Source organism: Erinaceus europaeus, chromosome 2 (genome assembly GCF_950295315.1).
Source record: "Erinaceus europaeus chromosome 2, mEriEur2.1, whole genome shotgun sequence".
Taxonomy (NCBI): domain Eukaryota; kingdom Metazoa; phylum Chordata; class Mammalia; order Eulipotyphla; family Erinaceidae; genus Erinaceus; species Erinaceus europaeus.
Window position 1 is genome coordinate 3,046,575 of NC_080163.1, and position 27,753 is coordinate 3,074,327.

Genomic DNA, 27,753 nt, shown 5'->3' on the forward strand with positions numbered 1-27,753 from the left:
TATAATGGTTATGCAAAAAGGTACCAATGCCTGAAGCCTCGGACTCTCTGTCCAACACCACCAAAAGCCAGTGGTCTGGTCAAAAATAAAGATTAAACATTGCCGCACTCCATTTTCTCTCCAAAGACTGAGAATTCTGCTTCCAGCTCTCCCTTTGCTGAACCTCAAACTTCCATTCCTTTGTTACGAGTTGAGTTGACTGCCCCCAAATCTGTGCTCAAGTTCTAGCCCCGTCTCCTCCACGCCACCTGTCACCACAGTACCCCAGAAAATGCTGTTATTACTTGAAAAGAGCGTCACTGCAGAGGATTAGCAGAGATGAGGTCATGAAGATGGGTCCCCACCCAAAGCGATGGGTATCCTTATGCAAAGGGAGATCTGGACATAGACTGGATGCCAGGGGTGGGGGGGGGGGTGATGCCAAGGAAACCAGAAAGACAGAAGCAGCACTGTGTCCTGGGACAGCCTCCCTGCTGATACCTGATCCTGGGAGACTGATAGATACCTGCACGTTAAGCCACTTAATTGGGGGTGTTTTGCAATACTACCTCCTCCCTCACACCAGGGGTTCCCTAATAAGCTCCTCGGTCAGACTCCGGTCTCCCTGCTGGGCCCTATGTAGCACCCACCCTGAGCCAGCAAGTTCCAGGGTCAGCTGACACCCTAACAGGTCTACCTGGCAGAAGCAGGAAGTGAAAAAGCGAGTCTAATCACGGCAACGTTAACATTTCATCACCGTAGTTACTGAACCTGCAGCGCCGCAGATGGGTGCCCCTCCTGGCTCCTTCACTCCTCACAACCCCCAGATGTGCATTCCACAAAATCAAGGGCTCCACGGCCCAAGGACACATCCAGTGAGGGAAGACATGCTGGAGGAACTGAGAGTCCTGGAGACTCTTCAGCGGGTAGAGTGCAGGACTTGTATGCCTGAGTCTCCTGGTTTGATTCCTGGTGCTGCAGGTCTGGACTGGTGGTCTCGCTCATCTCCCATGTGAAACTCTACCTTGTGTAGAGTAAATAAATCACAGAACCGGGGGCCAGGAGCAGTAGATTCATAGTACAGGCACCAGGCCACAGCCATAACCTTGGAAGCAAGAAAATAATAATAATATAAATAACAACCCTGGAGAAGAAAACAGGAAAAAGAGAGCTAATGGGGTGGGGGTACAGGAGACACACTGAGGAAAGTGGAGGCAGGGGGCTTCAAAGAACTGGATGGGAAGATGGCAAGTTGCTGGGCCAGGTGAGCTCGGAAGTGGGGCTGGTGATATGGGCAGAATCAAGGAGACAGTACAGCAACAGAGCACATGACCTGCATGTGAGGAAGCCCAGGTTCAGTTGGGGAGACAGCATAATGTTTCTGCAAAAAGACTCTTGTGCCTGAGGCTCCAAGGGCTGAACACCCAGCACCACCATCAGCCAGAGCTGAGCAGTGCACTGGTGAAAACAAAACAAAAAACCACCCAGGTTCAATCCCTGGGGCCACCAGATGTCAGAGCTGAACAGTCCTTTGGTCAGAAACAGAAATGGGCTAAAGGGCCAGGAGATGGTTCACCCAGTAGACCACACACTTTACCATGTGCAAAGACCTTAGTCCCAGTCCCCACCACCACATGGGAGCATGTGGGGGAGGCCTGTGAGTAGTCAAATAGTGCTGTGGTGTCTCTCTTCCTCCCTCTACCTTAAAAAGAAATTCCACGGGAAGCAGTGGAATCTGGGGCAGACACAGTCCCAGTAGTTTCCCAGTGCTGGAAAGAAACACAAACAGGGTTGGGGAGATAACAGAATGGTTCTACAAATAACATTCATGCCTGAGGCTCTGAGGTCCCAGGTTCAATCCCCAGCACCATCAGCTAGAGTTGAGCAGGGCTCGTGTGTGTGTGTGTGTGTGTGTGTGTGTGTGTGTGTGTGTGTGTGTGTGATTTAAAAAATAGGGGTCAGGCAGTAGCGCAGTGGGATAAGTGCACATTGCACAAAATGCAAGGACAGGCTTAAAGATCCCAGTTCTCTGGCTCCCCACCTTCAGGGGAGTCGTTTCACAGGCGGTGAAGCAGGTCTGCAGGTGTCTGTCTTTCTCTCCCCCTCTCTGTCTTCCCCTCCTCTCTCCATTTCTCTCTGTCCTATCCAGCAACGAACAGCGTCAACAATGGTGATAATAATAACCACAACGAGGCTGCAACAACTAGGGCAACAAAAGGGGGGAAAATGGCCTCCAGGAGCAGTGGATTCATGGTGCAGGCACCGAGCCCCAGCAATAACCCTGGAGGGAAAAAAAAAATAAAAGTATTAAAATGTTTTTTAAAAAGAAAAAAATTTAAAAACTACTAAGAAGAAAAAGGGGCTGGGTGGTGGTGCACCTGGTTGAGCACATGCTACAGTGCACAAGGACCCGGGTTTGAGCCCCCAGCTCCGATCTGCAGGGGGAAAGCTTCACAAGTGGTGGAGCAGGGCTGCAGGTGTCTCTCTGTCTCCCCCTCGCTCCCAATTTCTGGCTGTCTGCACAAAGATTTTTTTTTTTTTTTTTTAAAGCAGGGACCAGTGACTATAGCATAGGACTTAAAAACATTATGTCTAGTTTGGTATCCAGTATGCTATGTGCCAGAGTGGTGTCTTAGTTCTCTTCCCACCCCCATCTCTCTCTCATTAAACCTTTTTTTTTTTTTTTTTGCCTCCAGGGTTATTGCTGGGGCTCAGTGCCTGCACCATGAATCCACTGCTCCTGGAGACCATTTTTTCCCCTTTTGTTGCCCTTGTTGTTTTTTTAATCATTGTTGTGGTTATTATTATTGTTGTTGTTGCTGTCATTAGATAGGACAGAGAGAAATGGAGAGAGGAGGGGAAGACAGGGGGAGAGAAAGACACCTGCAGACCTGCTTCACCGCCTGAGAAGCGACTCCCCTGCAGGTGGGGAGCCGGGGGCTCGAACCGGGACCCTTAAACTGTTCCTTGCACTTTGTGCCACGTGCGCTTAACCCGCTGCGCCACCGCCCGACTCCCTCATTAAACCTTTAATGACCCGGTGGTGGTACACCTGGTTGAGCACATGTGCTACTATGCATAGAGATCCAGGTTCAAGCCCCTGGTCCCATCTGCAGGGGGAAAGCTTCACAAGTGGTGAAGCAGTGCTGCAGGTGTCTCTCTCTCCCAGTCCCTCTCAGTTTCTCTTTGCTTCTATCCAATAAATATAGGGGTCAGGCGATAGCACACCTGGTTAAGTGCACAAGGAGCCAGGTTCAAGCCCCTGGTCCCCACCTGCAGGAGGAAAACTTTGCAAGTGGTGAAGCAGGGCTGCAGGTGTCTCTGTCTCTCTCCCTCTCTATCACCCTCTTCCCTCTTGATTTATGGCTGTCTCTATCCAATAAATAAAGATAATTTAAAAAAATAATGTGATTTTTTTTTCTTTTTACCAGAGCACTACTCGGCTCTGGCTTATAGTGGTGCAGGAGATTGAACCTGGGACTTTGGAGCCTCAGGCATGAGAGTCTCTTTGCATCACCATTATGCTATCTACCCCTGCCAAATATATATATACATATATATATTTAAAATATTTATTCTCTTTTGTTGCCCTTATTGTTTTATTGTTGTAGTTATTATTGATGTTGTTGTTGTTGGATAGGACAGAGAGAAATGGAGAGAGGAGGGGAAGACAGAGAGGGGGAGAGAAAGACAGACACCTGCAGACCTGCTTCACTGCCTGTGAAGTGACTCCCCTGAAGGTGGGGAGCCAGGGGCTCGAACCAGCATCCTTAAGCTGGTCCTTGCTTTGCGCCACCTGCGCTTAACCCACTGTGCTACCAGCCGACTCCCAAATATATATATATATATTTAATTTTATTTATTTATTTTTATCAGAGCACTGTTCAGCTCTGGTTTATGGTGGTGTGGGGGATTGAACCCAAGACTTCAAAGCCTCAGGCATGAGAGTCTGTTTGCATAACCATTATGCTATCTACCCTCTACCCTATTTACTTATTTATTTATTAAGGAAAAGGACAAGGCTAAGGAGACAGTGTCATGGTTCTGCAAATGAGACTCATGCCTGAGGTTCTGAGGTCTCAGGTTCCGTTCCTCCAGCACTACCATCAGCCAGAGCTGAGAAGTGCTCCGGTCTCTCCGTTTCTGTCTCTGCATTTCTTTTTCATTAAAATTAATGAAATAGGGAGTGGGGCGGTAGTGCAGCGGGTTAAGCGCAGGTGGCGCTAAGCACAAGGACTAGAGGAAGGATCCTGGTTCGGGTCCCTGGCTCCCCACCTGCAGGGGAGTCGCTTCACAGGCGGTGAAGCAGGTCTGCAGGTGTCTGTCTTTCTCTCCCCCTCTCTGTCTTCCCCTCCTCTCTCCATGTCTCTCTGTCCTATCTAACGACAATGACATCAATATTAACTACAACAATAAAACAACAAGGGCAACAAAATGAATAAATTAAATTTAAAAAAAATTAATAAAATACATTTTTTTTAAAAGGCCAGGAATCAGGAGCTAGATTGCTCACCAGACAGGGTTCATGCCTTGCCAAGTGCACAGCTCAAGGTCAAGCCCTAGCACCGCATGGGAGGTAAAGCGGCACCAGGGGAAGATCCAGAGCTCACACATGCAGGAGACCAGGGATCCACAAAACCAGAGCGAATGCAAACAGGGAAGATGGGGCTGGGTGACAGTGAGGGGCGAGACCCTTGGAGAGGAGGGAAGCTGAGAAGCAGGTAAACAGAGGCGGAGCTCTCTGCGGGGGTGGAGGCACCATGATGTGCAGGCTGCTGGTGGGTTATCTCTGAGGACCCCCGTTCCGGCTGCTGGATGCGGGGTAGCTCCCTGTCATGTCACCCATCACCTCGATCCACCTTGTGCATGCCGGGCTGAGTCTTGAACCCACCACCTCCCCCTCCCCTGATGCCTGCTGGCTCCCTCACGTCTCTTGTGAAGGGCCTGGAGGTGCGAGGTGCAGGTGAGGTCGACCCAGAGCCCCAGCCCAGCCCTGCGCCTCCATTCTTGCCCCCCTCCAAACACACACAGGCCCCACTTTCCTCCAAAAAGTTGTTTTTGTCTTTTTTAAATAATGTGAAAATGCCACGCGAAGATTCGAACCAGAGGCACCTCCGAGGTCTGGGGAAGGGAACGGGGGTCGCGAGATGGGGTTGTTGGGGGAGGGTTTGTCCGGTCCGCAAAGCCTGCAGCCCCAGCCTGGAGCCAGAGGGGTCAGCAGGAGGGGGGCCTCCACTGTGCGGGGGATGGCGGGGGGCTCCAGGCCCCCGAGTTCAGTTCTGTTCTGAGAAAGGTGGGTCTCCTGGGAGGGGGGAGGGGCATCTTGCCTCATTTGGCACCGAGAGGGTCTGGGGGATCGGGGGAGCCATCTGGGGGACTGGGGGGTGGGGGGCCTGGGCCTCCCGTTTGGCACATGGTGGGGGAGGGGGAGGGCCCAGCCTCGGGGGCCTCCCCGGAGGCGGCGTCGGTGGTGGTGGCAGTGGCTCCCTCGTCCACAGAGGATTCTACCCTCAACCCCTCTTCTGGGGTTGCAAGGGGGTAGTGGCTTCGGGGCATCAGTTCTCCACGGGGCCTGAGGATGGAGGGAGTGGAGAGAAAAATGGAATTACTAGCTGGACAGGCTGCTGGCTCACAAGGCCCATGGGGCTCTCCCATGCCTGGTCCTGCCCCAGGGCCTTTGCACTGGCTGCTCCCACTACCTGGGATGCCCTTTCTGTAGCCTTTCCTGTGGAACTGAGCCCCCCTGGCCAGCAGCCCCTTATCCCACATCATTGCGCTGTGATTGTTTGTATTCCTTTTTTTAAATGTTATCATTTTATTTTACTTAATAAATTTATTTATTAATGAGAGGGATAGGAGAAGAGAGAGAGAGAGAGAGAGAGAAAGAGAACCAGGCATTACTCTTGCACATATGCTGCTGGGACTTGAACTCGGGATCTCATGCTTGAAAGTCCAACACTTGATCCACTGAGCCACCTCCCAGACTCCAGACTACACTGTGATTGTTTTTTCTGCTGAAAAGTGGGAAGGAATTCCTAGCGACCTCACAGTTCATGGATAATTACAAAGTCACAACCACTGTGACATGCTGGCACCCAGCACTGGGTCTGGCACAAAGGACCGCTCCCCCGGCCCAGCCTCAGTCTATTCCCATCAACCTCACACCAAACTTTCCCATCTCCCCTTTTCTCCCAGTGAACCTCATTTTGGGGGACTAGGCTCTCGCCTTACTGGACACTCTCACTCTTCACCCCGTGTGTGTGTGTGTGTGTGTGTGTGTGTGTGTGTGAGAGAGAGAGAGAGAGAGAGAGAGAGAGATTGTGTGTGCTATGTCAAGGAAGGAGCCTAGGATCTTCTGTACATGCATTATGATTATTGTTTATTTTATTATTATTTACCAGGGCCCTGTTCAGCTCTCGCTTATGGTGGTGCTGGGGGTTGAATCTGGGGCCTCAGGGTCTCAGGCATGAGAATCTGCTGTGTCAGCCACTATGCCCTGTTCCCCAGCCATGTGTGTGCAATACTGAGAAGCGCCTCCCTGGCTAATATATGTCTCCTTCTTTCTTTCCTTCTTTTCTTTCCAGCAAGGCTTCACTGGGGCCAGTGTAATTCCATACCACCTAGCAAACTCTATTTTAAAAAATCTTCCCCCTCCCCAGATTGAGGGAGAGAGACAGAAGGGAGAGACACCACAGCACTGCTCCTCCTCTCGTGAAATCTCTCCCCTGTGCAGTTGTTTCCCTGTGATGCTCAAACCCAGGTCCTAGCACAGGATATGATATTCATTCTACTAGGTGATTTATCATCTGGCCTCTCATTCTTAATTTTGTAGAGAGAGGTGGCACAGTAAGTAGATAAAGCATTGGACTCTCAAGTATGAGGTCCTGAGTTCAACGCCTGGCATTGCATGAGCCAGAATGATATGGGCCTAATTATTATGCCAAGAAACAAACAAAACTCATACCTGAGGCTCTGAGGTCCCAGGTTCAATCCCTAGAACCACCATAAGCCAGAGCTGAGCAGTGCTCTGGTAAAAAAAAAAAAAAAAAAATGATGCTCTAGTTCTCCTAAAAATAAATTATTATTATTAAAGCGAGAAGAGACCCTACAATTGTCCCCCCATCCACTGAGTTTCCTTGGTGCCCCGTGGTGTTCCCATGTGGTTCCAGGGTTGGAGCCCAGGGCCATGTGCACAGGGAGTGCACTCTACCTGCTTGAACCACCTCCCAGACCGGTCCACTCACACCACACCTCTGATCAGTCTCTGTGCCTGGACTCAGTTTCCCTCTCTCTGACTAAGAAACACAGACCTCATCTCTGCAAGGGAACGCGGAGGTTCTGGAGTTCTGACGTCATGGCGTGCTGGGCCCTGAGGGCAGTGGGGGCCTCGCCTGGGTCTCCCCGTCATGGGAAGTAGACCGGCCCAGCAGCTTCCCGGCCCAGCGGCAGCGGGACAGTCTGGGAGAGGACTTCAGGCTTCTCTGCTCCTTCCCTTGTCTGGCTGAGTAAAAGTGATGTCATCTTCACCTGGTGGCCCCGGCCCTGACTCACCACTTGGCAGGTGTCCCTCACGCCCTGGAACTCACCCCACCCTGTTTCCAGGGGACCTCAGGAAGGAGGTGACATCTGGGTTGTGAAGGCTGAGGACGCAGCCAAGCAATGAGCCAGTCAGCTTGCAGCCCTGCCCTTGACAGTCTGGGCCACTTCTCCTGCCAGCTCCATTAAGCCCCTGCTGCTCCCTGCCTGCTCACAGCCCTTCCAGGGCTCCCCAGCACTCCCCCCTCTATCCCTCATGCTCCCCACTCTCTGGGTGACCCCCCAGACATGCCCACCCCCCTTCTGTTCCCTGAACTGGCCAAGCTCTCTCCTGCCTCCGGCCCTCCGTGCAAGCTGTCCCCTTCCCCTTCACCTAGTGAAGCACCAAGCCTCCATCATGCTCCTGCCAGTCAGCACCTTTCCTCTCTCTGCTCACCTGCTTCCTCAGCAACCTCGAGTTTGCAGTTATCCACGTACCGTGAGACGGGGGCGGGGGCTGGAGTTAGGGGCAAGGGGTGCAGGGCGGGGCTCAGCCATCTCCTCCAGCCTGGAACCCCTTGCCCAGTACAGCGCCTGTGCACAGGCAATACTCAAGCACCTCTGATTAAGAGCAGAGACAGGTGTGGTCTGGGAGATGGCTCAGTGGATAAAGCACTGAACTCTCAAGTGTGAGGTTCTGAGTTCAAGCCCCAGCAGCACATGTACCAGGATGATATCTGGTTCTTTCCCTCTCCTCCTATCTTTCTCATTAATAAACAAAAATCCCCCCCCAAAAAAAAAGGGAGTCGGGTGGTAGCACAGCAGGTTAAGCGCAAGCGGCGTGAAGCACAAGGACCAGCATAAGGATCCCAGTTCGAGCCCCCGGCTCCCCACCTGCAGGGGAGTCGCTTCACAGGCGGTGAAGCAGGTCTGCAGGTGTCTGTCTTTCTCTCCCCCTCTCTGTCTTCCCCTCCTCTCTCCATTTCTCTCTGTCCTATCCAACAACGATGACAACAACAATAATAACTACAACAATAAAACAACTAGGGCAACAAAAGGGAATAAAAAAAAAAAAGAGCAGAGACAGGTCCCAGTTAAGAGACCCACTAGTGCAGGACTCACATGCGTTCGCACCTGGGAAGACAGCTCAGCCTGCTACCGCACCGACTTCCACGCCAGAAACTTCGGGTTTGAATGGTGCTCTGGTCCTCTCTCTCTCTTCCTACCTCCTCTGTAAATCCTTTCTCATATTATTATTATTATTACTATTCATTAGTGAGTGGGATGGGGAGAGAGAGAGAATGAACCAGACATCACTCTGGTATATGTGCTGTCAGGGATCGAACGCATAACCTTGTGCTTGAGAGTCCAATGCTTCATCCACTTTGTCATCTCTCAGACCACATAATCCTTTATCTTGTTTAATAAATAGGAGGTCTGGGGAGACAGCATAATGCTATGCACAAAGACACATGTGCCTGAGGCTCTGAAGTCCCAGGTTGAACCCAGCACCTCCATAAGCCAGAGTTGACTAGTGCTAAAAAAATAAGAAATATTTTTAAAAGCAAGCTTATGTGTCAGATCCTGTCATCATCATCCCTATTCAACACAGGACGCTGAGGAACAGCGGAGAGAAATGACTGGCTATGGGTCACACAGCCCAAAAGTGGTTGCGCTCACACTGGGACTCAGGCACGGAGAGAGAAAACCAAAATCGACCCATCCCTGGCAAGGTCCATGGGCACCTTCTCCATTCTTGGTTTTGACCCCTAGGGAGCAGCTGCAGGTAGGCATTTCTCTGGAAGGGCAGCAGGAGGCAGCAGAGAGCTCTCTCCAGTCCTAGCCCAGCCACCTGCACACTTGCCTCCGTGAGTGGCCTCAGCTTCAGCACACTCAGAAACAACTAAGGGTACCTGCCCCTCTCCCCCAGGGGTGGTGAGAATTAATGCTGTGTGTGTGGAGGGCCTCAGGCTTAGAGGGCTTGACTCCCCAACTCCTCCCTGTGCCTCGGTTTTCTCTTCTGCAAAACAGGGGTAAGACGAGAGCCCGCTCCTCAGCCTGGCACTGGGGATGACATGATGGAGAGGTGATGTGGACAGTCGGATGTCAGGAAGGGCTGCTTTAGTTGGCAGTGTTGCTGGAGTGACCTGGGACTCCCTGGGGTTTTTGTCTCTGCTCTGCCTCTTCAGAATCAATTTGGAGGCACTGCTGGCTCTCCAGCCTCCTTTACCTCCCTCTCAGCCACAGTCACCCTCTGGGAGGTGGGGCTGGAATCTGGGGACTCTAAGCAGGAGAGGAGCTAAGGTGGGCTAGCCTCCAAGGTGATTCCTCCAGAAGGGGAAACTGAGGCTCAGGGAAGGGGCTGTGTAGCTGCCTGATGTGCCAGAGTGATGCTCTTGTTCTCTCTCTCTCTGATGATAATAATTTTTTTAAGAACAGAGAGAAACTGAGGGGAGGAGGAGACAGAGAGGGAGAGAGAAAGAAACCTACATGCAGCCCTGCTTCACTGCTCCATAAGGCGTCCTCCCTGCAATTGGGGAGTGGGGGCTCTTTGTGCATGGTGATATCTACGCTTAACCGGGTGCTACCACCCGCCTCCTCTCCTCTTTTATTATTATTGTTATTATTACTATATTTTTTATTTATTGAATAGAGGCAACCAGAAGTTGAGAGGAAGGGAGAGATAGAGAGGGAGACAGAGAGACATCTGCAGCCCTGCTTCACCACTTGTGAAGCTTCCCCCTGCAGGTGGGGGCCGGGGGACTTGAACCCCAGTCCTTGGGCACTGTAACTTGTGTGCTCAGGCAGGTGCGCCACCACCGGGTCCCCGCCCCCCCCATGATGGATGGATGAATGAATGAATGAACGAATGAATGAATGAATAAAATTACTTTTTAAAGAGCTCAGGAGCGAAAGCAAGGGGACAGAGAGTTAGAGGTGGTGGCAGGTGCAAGGATGGGGCACTGTACCTGCGGGTCGGGCGTCGGGGGCCCGGGCGGGGGGCCCCGGGGTCTCCAGCGCAGGCGAGACGGAGAAGCGGGAGAAGCACAGGGGGGGGCCTGGCGGGGGGAGGAGGGGGAAATCCTCCGCCCACTCGAAACTGCCTCCTGTGGGCGGGAAAGGGGATGGGGAAGATGTTGTCAGCGTCTGGGACGTTTCTGGAGGCCCCGCCTCCAGCGGGGTCAAGGGATTGGCCCTGCCCACCGACCACGCCCCCAGCCGGGGCTCGCCTTTAGTGCCCCCATGCTCTAGAGCTTACCTCCAGGCCACGCCCTATCCATAAGCCCCACCTCCCACGGGCCACCCTATTGGCCCCGCCTTCGGGCCCCGCCCACCTACGACCAGACACATAGGCCTTGATAACAGGCCACGCCCCACTCTTAAGCCCCAGAGCCCAGGCCATTGGCTTCTTCTCATGGCCCCTCCTCGGGCCCCGCCCACTCCGGGTGCCGCCCCGCCCTCTCACCAAAGCCGCTGTCGTTGCTGGGAAATCCATCTCCTGGGGTGGTGGGGTGGGGAGGCGTCGGGGGCGCTGGCGGCGTTGACGGGTCCGAGTCCCCCTCGGGGGGGCCCTGGACGCTCAACTCGTTGGTTGGCGTCTCCTGTGGAGGCAGATTAGGGGAGACGAGAGGGAACGAACCGTCACGCCCCACCCACCGCATTCTCACACGCTCCCAATGTTTTTAGGGGTTCAGGGGGCTTAATCTGCAGTCACACTGGCTGTAGCCCCTAGCCTCGCACCCACCGCCAAGTTCTCTCCTGGCTTCCAAGGGAGCCCCTAATTCCATACTGTCTCCGTAAATCCCGCCCCGTCTTTATTCCCAGAACGACCTGCTCCTATGCCTCCCCACCCCAAACTAAACTTCCTGGGTGCCTCTTGCCCCAAGCCCCGCGCAGTCCTCCAAATCCCACCCTTCGGTTTCGGTGACCCAGGCCCTCGCTCAAGAGTCTTCACCCACCCATCGGGATCATCTGGACGCCACCCCAGCCCAAGTCTCCGTTTTATTGCTCTTCTTGTTCGTTCTGGTGCTGGGGGTGGAACCCAGAAATTCATACATGAATGCACGCGCTCTGCCACCCAACTACATCCCGCTCTCGTTCTTATTTATGTCGCCACTTGGGTTGTCAGAGCCGCTAGGTGGTTGCAGGACAAATCCACAGCTCTAGATGGCCATTTTTTTTTCTTTTTCTTTCTTTCTTTTTTAGAGTTAGAGATAAACTGATAGGAGACAAAGGAGGGAAAAGACACAGCAGGTGTGGACGAAGGCTCGAACACAGGTTCTCTCCCTGCTCTTGTTTTCACAAGGTATATTTATTAATTTTTATGAACGAGAGGGAGACCAGTTCACCTCTCTGGCATTCTTTTTTTTTTTTAATTTTTTAATTAATTTTATTTTTGAGAGAGAGACAGAGAGAGAGAGAAACACCAGAGCACTGCTCAGCTCAGGCTTATGGTGGTGCGGGGGATTGAACCTGGGACTTAGAAGCCTCAGGCATGACAGTCTGTTTGCATAACCATTATGCTGTCTCCCCCCAGTTCACCTCTCTGGTATATGGAATGGCAGGCACTCAACCTGAGAGTTCTTGCATGCAAGTCCTGTGAGCTACCACTGCACACCTTTCCCATACCCCAGCTGTGTCTTAACCTCGATCCATCTCTCGAAAACCTGCCCCCAATTCACTAGCTCTGGCGATCGCGGAACTCCCCCCTAGACAAGCAGAATCTCTTGAGCCCTCTCTACTGCCTCTCCATCTCCTCTTAGGCTAAATTTTGCAGTCCTCTGAGCCCTCGCCAGTCTCTCCAGGATCCGCCCTGATCACCAGGTATGTCCTCCCCAACCCCATTCTCAGAGAACAAGCCTTTCCCTCACTACCCAGCACCAGTCCATCACAGCCTTTAACCTCTCCTCATCCCTTCTCTGGCTGGACCTGGCTCCCTCCTGGACCCCTCGACTCTAAAGCTTCGCTTATGGTTGGCGTGGCTTACAACAGACATGCCTCTTTCCAGAAACCCCGCCCCCAAGTGGACGTGGTCTATCAGAGACCGCCTCATACGGAGCGTGGCCTGGTTGAAGCCACGCCCCACGGCGATCAAACCACGCCCACACGGGAGGTTTCCTTTAGCCCTCCAAGTGGGCGTGGCTTAGCTCACCCCGCCCCCTGGGGGCTCTCACCTGGTCGAAGAGGTAGATGGTCACGTCCCCGTGGAAGGAGACCATCTTGCGCTTCCTCTCCAGCTCGCTGTCCTCGGATTCGTCGGCCCCGCGCGGGGACTTGAGCAGCCCCCGCAATGGGCGTGCCGCGTCCGCGTCGGCGCTGCTCACCACGACGGGCACCGGGGCTGCCCGTGCCCTCCCGGGGCCCCGCGGGCCCGCTGCCGACGCCGCCTCCGCCTCGTCCTCCTCCTCCTCGTCCTCGTCCTCCCCGTCCTCCTCCGCCGGCCCCGGCGCTCCCGCCCCGCCGGCCTCCCCGCCAGCCGCCCCGGCGTCCGCGCCCTCCCACGGGGGCCGCCGCGGACCCGGGCCCGGGAACGGCGTGAGCGTGAGCGGCGGCAGCGCCAGCGAGAGGCGAGAGAGCTTGGCTGCAGGGGAGAGAGCCGGTGAGCCCTCGCCGCTGGGGAAACTGAGGCAGCCCCCTCCGCCCCCCAAGCTGTGTGTCCTCAGCCAGCCCCTGACACAAGCCAGGTCTCAGCCTCCCCGGCCCTGCGGTGGAGCAGGTGGAGAGCACACCCCCTGCAACTGTGCTTTATAACCAACCCTCCACGGCTCCCCAGTGCCCACTGCACAGGACCCCAGCCTGCCCCCGCCTGGGACAGCCTCCCCAGATTCTGCTCCCGCCTCCTTCTGCTTTATCACCTTCCAGCCACTTGCCACCTCCCCATTCCTCCTGCCTCTGGGCTTTTGCAGCTATTTTACCCCTCGGTCTGTAACTGCCTTTTCTAACTCATCTCCCGTGTGCATCCTCCAGACCTGGGCTTCCAGAGGTCTCCCAGGGAGGGAGGAGGCCCTCTTTCCCAGCAGATGAGCGCAGTGCAGCCCTGGGTCACCTATACAGGTTAGCAGAGGACACCCAAGGGACCTCTGGCATGCAGGTGGCTTTTGCCCCAGCCCAGGTGTGAGTTCACAGGGTGACACCTGCCCAACAGTATGATGACTTACTGATGTCTCCCCCTGCACATGTTCCATCACTAAGTGACATGTGACCATGCAGAATTGTATGTAACGTGACTGACATTTGCCTTGTCACAGAGGGGAGACTGAGTCAGGTTCCTTCATGGTCAACCCCCCAAACCCCTAGCACATGGAAGTACTCAGTATTTGCAAGTATTTATTCATTCATGAACAAATGAATGAATATTATTATTATTTTTTTGCCTCCAGGGTTATTACTGGGGCTCAGTGCCAGCACTATGAATCCACTGCTCCTGGAGGCTATTTTTCCCATTTTTGTTGCCCTTATTGTTGTCCTTGTTATGGTTGTTATTGTTGTTGGATAGGACAGAGAGAAATCAAGAGAGGAGGGGAAGACAGAGAGGAGGAGAGAAAGACACCTGCAGACCTGCTTCACTGCTTGCAAAGCGACGACCCCCCCCACAGGTGGGGAGCCAGGGGCTTGAACCAGGATCCTTACACCCGTCCTTGCACTTTGAGCCATGTGTGCTTAACCCACTGCGCTACCGCTGCCCAGCCCCCATGAATGAATATTCTTAGTGAGTAAAGTTGGCCACCTACTTTCCCTCTCTGGCCTGTTAGAAGACCAAAAAATAATAATAATAATAAGTGTGAAAAGCGTGTGTATAACCACCTCTTTGGCTCTCCTAAGACTCACTGGTGTCAGCCTTCTGGGTGGGCAGGACTTCAGTTCTCTGGAGGTGGAAACCTGGCTTTAAATCCCAAGCCTACCCTTCAGGCTTGCTGTGTGTCCCTGGGCAAGCAGATCCACCTCTCTGAGCCTCTGTTTCCTCACTGGCAAATGGACAGGGGTCACTCATTCCTCCTAGTGCATAAGTGACCTGTGTGCCCGGCCCTGTGGGGGGCAGTGGTAGGAAAGAGAGGAGGGTCAGGGGGAGCAGGGAGGATGGCAGGTTCTCCCTGAACCTGCCCAGCTGCCCTCTGCTTAGAACACCATTCCCTCTGATTCCCTTCATGTCTACTTGAAGGTCACCTCCTTTAGGCCTCCCCTGACCTTGAAGGATGAATAGGAGCTGAGTTAAAACCTAAAGAAGTGGAGGAGGAAGAGAGGAAGAAGAGAGGAGGAAGCGGCAGCGGTAGCCTCTTCTCCCCCAGCAACAATTCCAGTGCCCCCTGGATGCTCGGAGGCATCTTTGCTGCTCGTTTCCAGACCTTTCTGTGCTGCCCAGGGCACAGCCCCCTACAGCAGCCTGCAAGAAGTGAAAATGTTCAGACACCTTTGCAAAACAACTTTGTGGAAGCAAAGTTCTGTGCTCGGATGCCTTGCCTTCCTGACCTTCCGCTACTGAGCTGCAGAACCACTGGTGAGATGGTAATGCTTCCCTCCAGGGCAGGTCTGTCAAAGTAAGAGTGGGCTCCAGGGGACCAGGAGGCAGCTGCACACTCCACCCGGCACGAGGACCTGTGTTATAGCCCCGGCCCACCACATGGGGGCGTCTACACGGGGAAGCTTGACAAGTGGTGGAGCAGTCCTGTATTGTCTCTACCCTCCTGTTCTTTCTTGTCTCTTTTAAAAAAATTGTTTTATATTTATTTATTTTCCTTTTGTTGCCCTTTTTTATTGTTGTTATTATTGATGTCATTGTTGTTGGATAGGACAGAGAGAAATGGAGAGAGGAGGGGAAGACAGAGAGGGGGAGAGAAAGACAGACACCTGCAGACCTGCTTCACCGCCTGGGAAGCGACTCCCCTGCAGGTGGGGATCGGGGGCTCGAACCGGGATCCTTACGCCAGTCCTTGCGCTTCGCTATGTGTGCCTAACCCGCTGCGCTACCGCCCGACTCCCTCTTTCTTGTCTCTTACCCTCTCAAGAAAGAAAGAAAGGAGCCAGGTGGTGGCACACGTGGTTGAGTGCACATGTTACAATGCACAAGGACCCAAGTTTGATGCCCCAGTTCCTATGTGCAGGGAGAAAGCTTCACAAGTGGTGAAGCAGTGCTGCATGTGTCTCTTCCTGTCTCCTCCTTCTCAATTTGTCTCTATCCAATAAATAAATAAATAGACTTTTAAAAAATGTTTAAAAAAGAAAGAAAAAGTTTGCTGGGAGCAGTGAAATCAAGCAGGTGACCCAGGAAACCCTGGTGATAAAAAACAAAACAAAACAAAGGCTGAGGGGACAGCATCATGGTTCTGCAGAAGCCTTTCATGTCTGAGGCTCTTAAGTCCCAGGTTCAATCTCCAGCACCACCGTAAACCAGAGCTGTGCAGTGCTCTGGTCTCATTTCCTATCTCTACTGCATTGAAAAATAATTTCAATACATAAAATATGTTAAAAACAAAGCAAGAGGAAGACCCCCACCATTGTTTATAACTGTCATCCCGGGAACCTGGCGGTGGCGCAGCAGGTTAAGCGCACGCAGTGCAAAGCGCAAGGACCGACCTAAGGATCCCGGTTCGAGCCCCCGGCTCCCCACCTGCAAGGGGTTCACTTCACAGGCAGTGAAGCAGGTCTGCAGTTGTCTATCTCCCCCTCTCTATCTTCCCCTCCTCTCTCCATTTCTCTGTCCTATCCAACAATAACGACAACAATGATAAAAAAACAAGGGCAACAAAAGGGAAAAGAAAATAACTATCATCCCAGTGTTTAAGGAAGCCAGGCTTCCAGATGATTCCTGTGCAGTCACAGCCCCTATGTCCACATCTAAACAGGAGCTGCTGATCTTGACCTTCTATTCTTGTTCTATCGAATTAGCCCCATTCTGGGACAGAACCCTTTTGGTGTACTGGCCAAAACGTAGCTTTCAGAAAAGGTATTTCCTAGGGCTTTCAGCTCAGTCACCCTACAAGATGGGCAGATTCTGGAGCTCCCTGAGTCCCAGGCTTGGACAGCCCAGGAGCCAGACATGCTGCCTCAATGTCTTGGCTTGCTAGGAAGTTTAAGCCCCAAATCACAGCTGCCTACAGACAGGCTGCATTTTACTTGCTTGTTGCTGGGCCATCACTGCACCAAGCTGACTTGTCCAGATAAAGTAAGAGAGACCACAGCACTGAAGTATTCCCCAGTGCTGGGGGGGGGGGGGGGGGGAGTCAGGCTTAAACCTGGGTCACACAAATGACCAAGCAGGTGCCCTCTCAGGGGGAGTTACCGTGCGGACACCAGGCAGAACCCTGGTGGGCCAGGGGAAAGCTGCAGATAATATTTGGTGGTTAGTATTCCTCCTGATGGGATCTGAGAAGTGGCCAATCACCTAGCCTTCCTCGTTCACTTGCCCCTTCCCCCGTCATGGCCTGATGGCCTGAGCTTGAGACCCTCTCTACCCTACTGGCTCATGCTAGCCTTCTCATCCATTTTTGGCCGATGGAGAAACGGAGGCACAGAGAAGTAAGATCACTGGTCCAAGGCCACAGAGCTGGGGTGGAGCAGAGGCAGGATCAATGCCCAGGTGTTGGGCCCGAGATGACTGAGTACACATTACAGTGTGTAAGGGCCTGGGTTCAAGCCCTCAGTCCCCACCTGCAGGGGGAAGCTTCATATTGGTGAAGCATGCTGCAGGTTATCTCTCTGTTTCTCTTTCTTTCCTCCTTCCCTCTTGATCTCTCTGTCTTTATTCAATAAACAAACAAACAAATAAATGAAACAGACTAAGCCCAGGTGTCTGTCTCTCAATGCCCAGGGTCTGCTCTGGCCTGACCTCCCAGCCACCCAGGACCCCCAATATTCTCCACTGGCACCTCCCTACACAGCCCCCCCCAGAGCCCCCTCACCTTTGATCTGCTCGCTGTTCCCCTGAGGGGGTCCCAGGTCCAGGAAGAGTCTCGGCATCTCGGGGCCCTTCCTCTCGGGCTTGGGGGGGTCCACGTCTCCGCTGGGTGCCGTGTCGACGTCGGCTCTGCTGTCTGGGGCCCCGGGCTCTCCCTCGGGGGCCCCCTCCGGCCTGGCTCTCGGGGGCACTGCTGGCTCCGGCCTCCTCGGGGGCACCTGTGCTTCCGCTGGCGGCGGTGGTGGTGGTGGCGGCGGCCTCGAGCTGTCTGCCCACACGGCCTTTACGTCCCCGCCGCTTCCGAGGCCGCCGCCGGGGCCCGTCCCCGTGCCCGCTGGGGGTCGGCCCCCACTCCCGAGGTCCAACCTCCCAGCCCCGAGGGCTCTCGGTGCCCCCCCAGTCTCGGGGGCTCTCCTCTCGGTCCCGGGTTCCTGCGCCCCGCTCGTGGGAGCTAGGCCAGGGGGGCCAGGGGCTATCTCCCCGCTGTTCTGGGGCCAGGCTCTCTCCAGAGAGGTCTCTGGGGCTGCTGGTTCCTCGATCATGGGGGCTGGACTCCCATTCTCGGGCATCTTCTCCCAAAGCCCTGGGGCTCTCCAAGGCCCAGTCTCTGGAGGCCTCTCCATGTTCCTGGGGGGTCTCGGGCCGCAATTCTCTGATAGCTTCTCCTCGGTCTTTGAGGGTGTCAGACCCCCATTCTCCAGCACTCTCTCTTCTCTCTCGGGGGACCTCAGCACCCCATTCTCCAACACCTTCTCCTCCCTCTTTGGGGGTGTCAGCTCCCCATTCTCCAGCGCTTTCTCTTCTCTCTCGGGGGACCCCAGACCCCCGTTCTGTGCCCCCTTCTCGTTGAGGGCCTGGGCTCCCTGTCCCCCGTTCTCCAGCACTGTCACTCCGTTCACGGGGAGGTTTGGTGGGGCTTCGTTCAGGCTTGGGGTTCTCTTCCCGCTGCCCAGGACTGCGGGGTCCCTGCTCGGACCCTGGGCTCTCTCTCGGCTCCCGGGGCCTCTCCCCACCTTGCGGGGCACCTTCTCCCCCAGGATGTTCCTGGTCACGTCCTCCCGCAGGCTCACCAGAAGCTGCTCGGTGCTCACTTGCACGACGAAGGTGGGCTTCTCCCGGCCCCCTGGTTCTGGATGGGGACCGGGGTCGGGGGGTGGCCGGGGCGCTCCTGGGTCGGGGGGCTCGGGGGGAGCCCGTGGCCGAGGGACCCCTTCCTCCTCGGCTGCCCCCCCTCCTGGGAAGGCTCCCTCGGGGGAAAAAGGGGTCTCGGTCTCGTAGCCGCTGTCCCCCGGCTTGGGGCCCGGAGAGGACAGACCGGAGCCGGGACTGGCCACGGCCGAGGGGAGTTCGGGGGACACGGTGGGGTCCGCGGGGACCCGGGGAGGAGGCGGCAGCGGCGGCGGTGCGGGTGGTGGTCCCCGCCCGGGGTACTGGGGCGCCGCTGCCCCCATAAGGGGGTCCAGAAACTCGGGGGGGGCCGAAGAGGGGGGGGCCAAGGGCAAGTCGGCCAGGGAGCCTCGCTCGGCCCGTAAGGAGGAGTCGTCCTCGGGGGGATGGGGACAGCCAAGAGCGGGGTGGCCCCCCCAGCCAGCAACTGCGTCCCCCCGCTCCAAGGGGAGGCAGGAGCAGGTACCTTCTCGGCTGCACAGGGGACAGGGCAGGGGGCCCCGGCGGCCCGGTCCTCCCCCGAGGCTGCTGCTGTCTTCCCCCGGAGAGCTGCCTTCCTCCTCCTCTTCCTCCTCCTCCTCGGCCCAAGGGGCAGCCCCCCTCTCCCCCAGCACCTCGGCGGGGTCCCCTGCCAGGGTCTCCCCAGCGCCGCGGCCCTCGGGGTCCCAGCCGCTCAGGAGGAAGCTGCCTGCCGTAGAGGACTGGGCCGGGAAGGGCCGGGGCGCCGGGAAGAGGGGGGAGGCCCAGGTCTCGGACACCAGCTGGGGGACCTCGGAGGGGCCCTGGGGGGCCTGGGGAGCCGGCACTCCTGGGTCCAGGGGGTCCCAGTCGTTGGGGAAGAGGGGCTCGGGTGGGGAGCCATGCTCCTCCAGCCGGATGTAGTACTCGCTGCTCACCGAGGGGCTGCGGGCACTGATGACAGGCAGCACGCTGGGCGTGGACAGCGCCTCGTAGAAGGGGTTGGAGGGGTTGGCATGGGGGGCCGGGGGCGCCGAGGCCGGCTGCCAGGCGGGGGCCCCCCCACCCCGGCCGGCCCCCCGCCGCGCCTTCTCCCACAGGCACTCGAGGTTGAGGCCTCGGCTGCTCTCGGTGACCGTGAGTACGTCGTCGGGGTCAGCCCCAGGGAAGCCATCCAGGAGGGGGAATGGGGAGGACAGGGTCCCCGGGCGGGGCGCACTGTGCTGCGGAGGCCAGGGCCAGGGAAACGGGCCATCCCGGGGCGGAGGAGGCGGGGGTGGGGGCCGAGGGGGCCGCTCAGAGAGCAGGTAGGTGAGCTGGAGCTGGAGCTCGGAGGCCGAGGGCCGCTGGGCGGGTGGGCGCCAGCAGGACTGCAGGATGTCGTACCTGGGGGCCAGAGGGAAGCCAGAGTGAGGAACAAGCGTCCTGGGGGCACTGGGGCTGGGCAGAGACTCTGACAAAGGGACAGAGACTCAGAGAGAGGTGGGGGCACAGAGGCCCAGGGAGAGACAGGGAGACAGAGATCCAGAGAGAGAGAAGGGAACAGAAAGACCCAGCAGAAAGAGGCGGGCAGCAAAAGACGAGGACTGAGATGGGGACATGGTTAGCCACATTGCCATGTGGCCTGTAAGTTCAGGAATCAGGGGGTCGGGTGTTAGTGCACCTGGTTAAGTGCACTTAATACCATGCCCAGGGACCTGGGTTCAAGCTTTTGGTCCCCACCTGCAGGGGGGAAGTTTCATGAGTGGTTAAGCAGGTCTGCAGGTGTCTCTCTGCCCCCTCCCCCTTTCTATCTACCTCTCCCTCTCAATTTCTCTCTGTTCTATCAAGTCAAATCAATAAAGCTCTAAAAAAGAGGGAGAGGAATCAGGACCACCAGTAATGGACATTAGGCTCAGAGAATACAGGGGTTCACACACCAGCTCTGCCCTCCATGCCTTAGTTTCCCCCCTGACAGCAGGAGTGGGGACATGTCCCTTCAGTGTAGGGCTGGTGTGTGATGAGTGCAGCAGGGGTGGGAGTGCAGCAGAGTGGGGGTGACTTGGTGGGTGGGGTGCAGCAGGTGTGGGGGTGACTTGGTGGGTGGGGTGCAGCAGGTGTGGGGGTGACTTGGTGGGTGGGGGTGCAGCAGACTGGGGGTGACTTGGGTGGGGTGCAGCAGAGTGTGGGGGTGACTTGGTGGGTGGGGTGCAGCAGGTGTGGGGGTGACTTGGTGGGTGGGGGTGCAGCCGGTGTGGTGGTGACTTGGTGGGTGGGGGTGCAGCCGGTGTGGTGGTGACTTGGTGGGTGGGGGTGCAGCTCGTGTGGAGGTGACTTGGTGGGTGGGGTGCAACAGACTGGGGGTGACTTGGTAGGTGGGGTACAGCAGGTGTGGGGGTGACTTGGTGGATGGGGGTGCAGCAGGTGTGGGGATGACTTGGTGGGTGGGGTGCAGCCGTTGTGGGGGTGACTTGGTGGGTGGGGTGCAGCAGGTGTGTGGGTGACTTGGTGGGTGGGGGTGCAGCAGGTGTGGGGGTGACTTGGTGGGTGGGGTGCAGCAGGTGTGGGGGTGACTTGGTGGGTGTGGGTACAGCCGGTGTGGGGGTGACTTGGTGGGTGGGGTGCAGCAGGTGTGGGGGTGACTTGGTGGGTTGGGGTGCAGCCGGTGTGGTGATGACTTGGTGGGTGGGGTGCAGCAGACTGGGGGTGACTTGGTGGGTGGGGTACAGCAGGTGTGGGGGTGACTTGGTGGATGGGGGTGCAGCAGGTGTGGGGGTGACTTGGTGGATGGGGGTGCAGCAGGTGTGGGGTTGACTTGGTGGGTGGGGTGCAGCAGGTGTGGGGTTGACTTGGTGGATGGGGTGCAGCAGGTGTGTGGGTGACTTGGTGGGTGTGGGTGCAGCAGGTGTGGGGGTGACTTGGTGGATGGGGGTGCAGCAGGTGTGGGGGTGACTTGGTGGGTGGGGTACAGCAGGTGTGGGGGTGACTTGGTGGATGGGGTGCAACAGGTGTGGGGGTGACTTTGTGGGTGGGGTGCAGCAGGTGTGGGGGTGACTTGGTGGGTGGGGTGCAGCAGAGTGGGGGTGACTTGGTGGGTGGGGTGCAGCAGGTTTGGGGGTGCTTGGTGGATGGGGGTGCAGCAGGTGTGGCGGTGACTTGGTGGATGTAGGTGCAGCTGGTGTGGTGGTGACTGGTTGGTGGGGGCAGCCGGTGTGGGGGTGACTTGGTGGATGGTGGTGCAGCAGGTGTGGGGGTGACTTGGTGTTGGGGTGCAGCAGGTGTGGTGGTGACCTGGGGTTGCGGTGCTGCATTGCCGGGTCAGCTCTCACCAGTAGTCTGCATAGGGCAGCTTCAGCCGGGGCCTCGCCAGCTTCACGTGCTGCTGGCGGACAACGAAGGCGAGGACCTCCTCGTCTGACAGGTGGCGGTAGGGCTGCGCCCCAAACTCAAACAGTTCCCACAGGGTCACCCCCAGGGACCTGCAGGGGGTGGGTCAAGAGAGAGCGAGGTCAGAGGTCGGAGCCCCTGTCCGGCGTGCCCCACCCCACCCCACCCCACCCCGCCTCCTGGGTCTCCCGCATCACCAGATGTTGCTCTCGCGGCTCTGGTCCACCACCATGAAGGTCCCATGCAGCTCACCCAGCAGCTCGGGGGCCGCCCAGCGCAGCGGGATCCACAGGCGCTCAGGGGTCAGGTAATAGTCCTCCTGCGGGCGGGCGGGCGGGGTCAGGCGGGCCGGGGGCTCCCCCACCCCGCCCTGCGAGGGCAGCCCCCACCTTGTAGTTGCTGTGGGCCAGTCCGTAGTCTCCGATGCGCACCGTCAGGTCCGAGGTCAGCAGGCAGTTGCGCAAGGCCAGGTCGCTGCGGTGAAGGGGGTAAGAGGTGAGGGGGGCCTCTGGGCAGGTGGGTCAGACACCGCCCACCTTCCCATTCTGCCTTCTCTATGGACCTCCTTTCATCTCCATCTTTTTTTTTAAAATAAATTAATTTTACTGAGGGCCGGGTGATGGCACACCGGGTTAAGCGCACATATCACCACGTTTAAGAATCCTGGTTCGAGGGAGTCGGGCGGTAGTGCAGCGGGTTAAGCGCAGGTGGCCCGAAGCGCTAGGACCAGCGTAAGGATCCTGGTTCGAGCCCCCGGCTCCCCACCTGTAGGGCAGTCACTTTCCAAGCAGTGAAGCAGGTCTACAGGTGTCTGTCTTTCTCTCCCCCTCTGTGTTTTCCCCTCCTTTCTCCATTTCTTGCTGTCCTATCCAACAACGATGACATCAATAACAACAATAATAATAACCACATCAACGATAAAACAAGGGCAACAAAAGGAAGAAAGTAGCCTCCAAGAGCAATGGATTCGTGAGGCACTGAGCCCCAGCAACAGCCCTGGAGGCAAAGAAAGAAAAAAAGAAAGAAAAAATGGCGTCCAGAAACTGTGGATTCGTAGTGCTGGCACCGAGCCCCAGCAATAATCGTGGAGGCAAAAAATTAATGATAATAATAATTATTATCATCAGAGCACTGCTCAGCTCTGGTTTATGGTCGTGCGGGGGAATGAACCTGGGACTTCTGAGCCTCAGGCATGAAAGTTTCATTGCATAACCTTTATGCTATCTCCCCCACCCTTTTAAAAATGTTTTTATTGGGGGGATAAATGGTTTACAGTGGACAGTATATACAGTAATTGGTACATGTGTAAAATTTCTTAGTATTCTGTCATGTTCATCTTGATTCGTCTGGTCACCCCTTCTTTCCTGACAGACATCTGCCCTCCCAACACCCCTCTAACTCCTCCTTTCCAACTACTCCCTTTTTCTAACACCTCCCTCCTCTCCTGACTCCTCCTCTTTTTAAACTCCACCCTCTGCACTCTTGACCCCTCCCCCTCTTATACAGAACCCTCCTATTTCACAACCTCGTCGCCTCCTGGCGGGTTCCCTTTAAATATCCTCGCCCCTGCCGGGCTTTGACCACGCCCCTCCATAGCCCCGCCCACAACGCCTTCAAAACCACGCCCCTCTTGTATTCTGATCACGCCCATTTCCTACTATTCTGACTCATCCTTTCATAACCCCTTCCCCGCGTTGGCCACGCCCTATATCAAACCACGCCCATCATATAGCTCCGCCCCTCTATGATGACCCCCCCCACCCCGTAGCCCCGCCCTTTTCCCCCATAGCCACCTGTGCACGTAGTTGTGGGAGTGGAGGTGCGCCAGCCCGCGGGCGATCTCCAGGCCCATCCTCTGCAGTGTCCTCAGGTCTCGAGGGGGCAGCTCGGGGGACAGGCCTTCGGGGGGTCTCTGGGCCCGGAGGTAACGCTTCAGGTCCCCCTGAGAGGGAGGACAGGGAGGGATCAGCACCGCTCCCTTCCAAGCACCCAAAGCTCCAGGGGCTCCAGGGAGGCTGAGGCCCTTGGGAGCCTGTTTCTCCTGCTGACTGCTAGCCATGGGCACACCTCGCTGTGGGGTGTGTGCACCTCTCTCCACGTTAGTGCCAGTCACGTGGTGTCGCATGATGTCGCCATGACACCAAGGGCTTCCCAGGACTTGCCCAGCCCCAGTTCCCCTTCCCCGCAGACCCTCACCAGCTGGCAGAACTCCATGATCAGCAGGAAGGGCAGCGTCTCCACGCAGACGCCCAGGCACTGGAGGACATTGGGGTGCTGCAGGCTCCTGGGCGGGGGCGGGGGGGAGGCAGGAGGGGAGAACAAGCTCAGGAATATCCCCTTCCACCCCAACCTCCTAGCACAGCGGCACTGTCCCCAGTTCCCAGGCGGCACACTCCAGGCACCTCTCTGGCCCTCTTTTCACACCCCACTTCAGTCTGTCCTGGCCCTGCAGGCTGCTCATACAACGAACCGCCCCCCTCAGCCCCCCCTGGCTCCCTAGTACCCCAGGGCAGAGCACGCTGCTCCTTGGTCCTTAATGCACACACCCCCCACCCCTTCCCTGGCATCACGTCTTCACCCCCCTGTGCATCTCCCTAAGCACAGGAGAGCCCTTCTCTCCTGGCCTCTGCTCCCACCATGATTTCCCCAAGAACCTTCGCATTTCCCCCCAACAATGAGGGTACCCCTATTGTAGGCAAGAGCCAGGCTAGTGGCTGCAAAGCCCCGAGTCCAACCTTTCCCCATATGTGTGACACCAGAGCAGCTGCTCCACCTCTCCCTGCCTCAGTTTCCCTCTACAATCACAAGGGGACAGTGACAGAGATCTTCGCCCACCCCCGCCGCCTCCGTCAGCTGGTGCACAGTGCAGGATCCTTGCTCTTGCTTTTTTGTAGCGTTCTAGCATCCTGCTTGACTTTTCGATCGAGCTGCCTTGTGTCTGCATGTTCTTGCCTCCCGGCCTTTGCACCTGCTCTTCCCAATGGTTGGGATGAACTTCCCACAATGCTTTGCAAGGCTCATGTGCATGACTGATGTGTTTGTGGTCGATCCCTCCAGATCAACCCAGCCCCCAGCCCTCCCGTCACCATCAAGCGCTGCCTTACTCCCTCCTGGTGGAATTCTCTGATCTGTGTTCTTTCTGTCTTTGTTTGTTGTGGTACTCCACGGCTAAATGGTGAGCTCTACTAGGAAGGAGACTTGGGCTCTCTGTCCCCTATGTCCAGACTAGTAGATGTTTAATAAATATACACAAGGACCCAAGTTCAAGGCCCCAGCCCCCACCTGCGGGGGGGGGGTCACCTCACAAGTGGTGAGACAGTCAGTGGCTCCAAGTGTCTCTCTCCTTCTCTATATGTGTCTTCCCTCTTGATTTATGTCTCTGAAATAACAAATAAATTTAAAACTATTTTAAAAATGAAGGCTTTGGGAGTTGGGTGGTAGCACAGCAGGTTAAGCACACATGGGGCAAAGCACAAGGACTGGTGTAATGATCCTGGTTCAAGCCCCTGGCTCCCCACCTTCAGGGGAGTCACTTCACAGGCGGTGAAGCAGGTCTGCAGGAGTCTGTCTTTTCTCCCCCTCTCTGTCTTCCCCTCCTCTCTCCATTTCTCTCTGTCCTATTCAACAATGACAACATCAGTAACAACTACAATAATAACCAAAACAATAAAACAAGGGCAACAAAAGGGAATAAATAATGAAGGCTTTTAGGAAGGGAAGGTAGGATTGTGTCAGTGTACCAATATTCACATGTCTGAGGCTCTGAAGCCAGTTTCCACCCCCAGCCAAAACTGAGCTGTGCTTCTCTCCCTCTCTCAAAATATATTTTTTAACTTTTTAATTTTTAAAATTTATTTATTTTACCTTTTGTTTCCCTTGTTGTTTTTGCATTTTGCAGTAGTTATTGTTGTTGTTGTTGTTGTTGTTGGATAGGACAGAGAGAAATGGAGAGAGGAGGGAAAGACAGAGAGACGGAGAAAAAGACAGACACCTGCAGACCTGCTTCACCGCCTGTGAAGCGACTCCCCTGCAGGTAGGGAACCGGGGGCTCGAACTGAGATCCTTAACGCTGGTCCTTGTGCTTTATATCACGTGTGCTTAAACCGCTGCACTACTGCCTGACTCCCAAAATATTTTTATTTATTTATTATTGAATAGAGACAGATAGAAACTGAGAGGGGAGGGAGAGACAGAGAGGGAGAGAGACAGAGAGACACCTTGCTTCACACTTGCAAAGCTTTCCCCCTGCAGGTGGGGACCAGGGGCTTGAACCTGGGTGCTTGTGCACTGCAATGTGTGCACTAAACCAATGCATCACTACCTGGCCTGCCTCCTTCACTCACTCTCTCACTTAAACTAAATAAGGGAGTTAACTCAGGCTGTCAGAGCATAACATCCATGTTTGAGCCCACAGAAGCCCTGGGCTCAGTCTCCAGCACTACCTTATGCCAGAGCTGAGCAGTACTGGTGTCTCTCCCACTCCCTCTCTCAGTAAACAATTTTCTAAGAAATATAATTCTTGGGCTGAGTAGAAAACATAATTGTTTTGCAAAAAAGGCTTCTATGTCTGAGGTTTCAAGGTTCCAGGTTCAATTCCCAGCACCGGCAGAAGTCAGAGCTGAGCAGTACTCTGGCTTCTTTCTCTCTCTCTCTCTCTCTCTCTCTCCCTCCTTCTCTTTCTTCTCTCTCAGTATCTTCTCTCATTAAAATAAAACAGAAATATTAAAAGAGATATAAATATTAAATATAGCAGCAATCTTCAATAGACAAAGAAAATAAAGTAGAAAGAAGAAAAAATGTATTTTTAATATTTATGTATTCCCTTTGGTAGCCCTTGTTGTTTTTAATTGTTGTAGTTATTATTATTGATGTCGTCATTGTTGGATAGGACAGAGAGAAATGGAGAGAGGAGGGGCAGACAGAGAGGGGGAGAGAAAGACAGACACCTGCAGACCTGCTTCACCGCCTGGGAAGCGACTCCCCTGCAGGTGGGGAGCCGGGGGCTCGAACCTGGATCTTTATGCTGGTCCTTGCGCTTTGTGTCACCTGCGCTTAACCTGCTGTGCTACTGCCCTACTCCCGAAAAAATATTTTTAAAGATTTATTTATTAACTAGAGAACCAGAGCATCACTCTGATCACTTTGATCACCAGGGATCAAATCTGGGGCCTCACGCTCTTCGGTCCAGTGTTTTAGCCATTGCGCCACTTCCTGGGACTGTCCCCTCAAATGTTAAAAAATACATCATAAAAAGGGGTGTGTGAGCGAGAGTGCACTGGTTGAGCACACATATTTTCTTTTTTGCCTCCAGGGTTGTCGCTGGGGCTCGATGGTGCCTGCACTACAAATCCACTGCTCCTGGAGGCCCTTTTCCCCTTTTTTTGTTGCCCTTGTTGTTGTTTATTGCTGTTGTTGTTGGATAGGAAAGAGAGAAAGCGAGAGAGAAGGGGAAGACAGAAGGGGAGAGACATGCTTCACCATCTGTGAGACAACCCTCCCATGCAGGTGGGGAGCCGGGGGCTCGAACTCAGATCCTTAGGCTTGTCCTTGTGCTTTGTGCCAGGTGGGCTTAACCCGCCGCACTGCCCGGCCCCCCTAGCACACAGATTTTCATGCACAAAGTTGCATGCACAAGGTTCAAGCCTCTGGTCCCCACTTGCAGGGGGGAAGCTTCACAAGTAGTGAAGCAGTGCTGCATTCTCCTCTCTTTCCCTCTCTCCCTCTCCCTATCTTCCCCCCCTCTTGATTTCTCTCTCCTATCAAATATAAGCAGAATAAAATACAATAAAACAGTAAATAAGCAAATAAATATGATGGCTGGCAGGATAAGTCACTTGGATAGCTTATTTGAACCCAGGTTCACGAGTGGTGAAGCA

General features: G+C 55.3%; 1 protein-coding gene across 3 annotated transcripts in view; it reads right to left on the reverse strand.

Moving 5' to 3' along the window:
• Nucleotides 1-4,470: 4,470 nt before the first annotated feature.
• The window catches only part of LMTK3 (lemur tyrosine kinase 3), a 33,313-nt gene continuing 10,030 nt past the window's right edge, over nucleotides 4,471-27,753 (reverse strand). Inside the window, exons 7-17 of one of the 3 annotated variants that reach the window (XM_060173769.1) lie at nucleotides 24,074-24,161; nucleotides 23,671-23,819; nucleotides 22,267-22,351; nucleotides 22,075-22,196; nucleotides 21,820-21,969; nucleotides 17,391-19,897; nucleotides 12,669-13,075; nucleotides 10,961-11,096; nucleotides 10,464-10,601; nucleotides 6,944-7,006; nucleotides 5,492-5,551 (exon numbers count right to left, since the gene is read on the reverse strand). In XM_060173769.1, coding sequence (XP_060029752.1) covers nucleotides 6,966-7,006; nucleotides 10,464-10,601; nucleotides 10,961-11,096; nucleotides 12,669-13,075; nucleotides 17,391-19,897; nucleotides 21,820-21,969; nucleotides 22,075-22,196; nucleotides 22,267-22,351; nucleotides 23,671-23,819; nucleotides 24,074-24,161 — 3,823 coding nt within the window. In that variant the 3' untranslated portion in view covers nucleotides 5,492-5,551; nucleotides 6,944-6,965. Of the gene's footprint in view, nucleotides 5,552-6,943; nucleotides 7,007-10,463; nucleotides 10,602-10,960; nucleotides 11,097-12,668; nucleotides 13,076-14,097; nucleotides 14,521-17,390; nucleotides 19,898-21,819; nucleotides 21,970-22,074; nucleotides 22,197-22,266; nucleotides 22,352-23,670; nucleotides 23,820-24,073; nucleotides 24,162-27,753 lie in introns of those variants that run through there. The other 2 variants (XM_007536232.3, XM_060173760.1) reach the window with 2 other exon arrangements.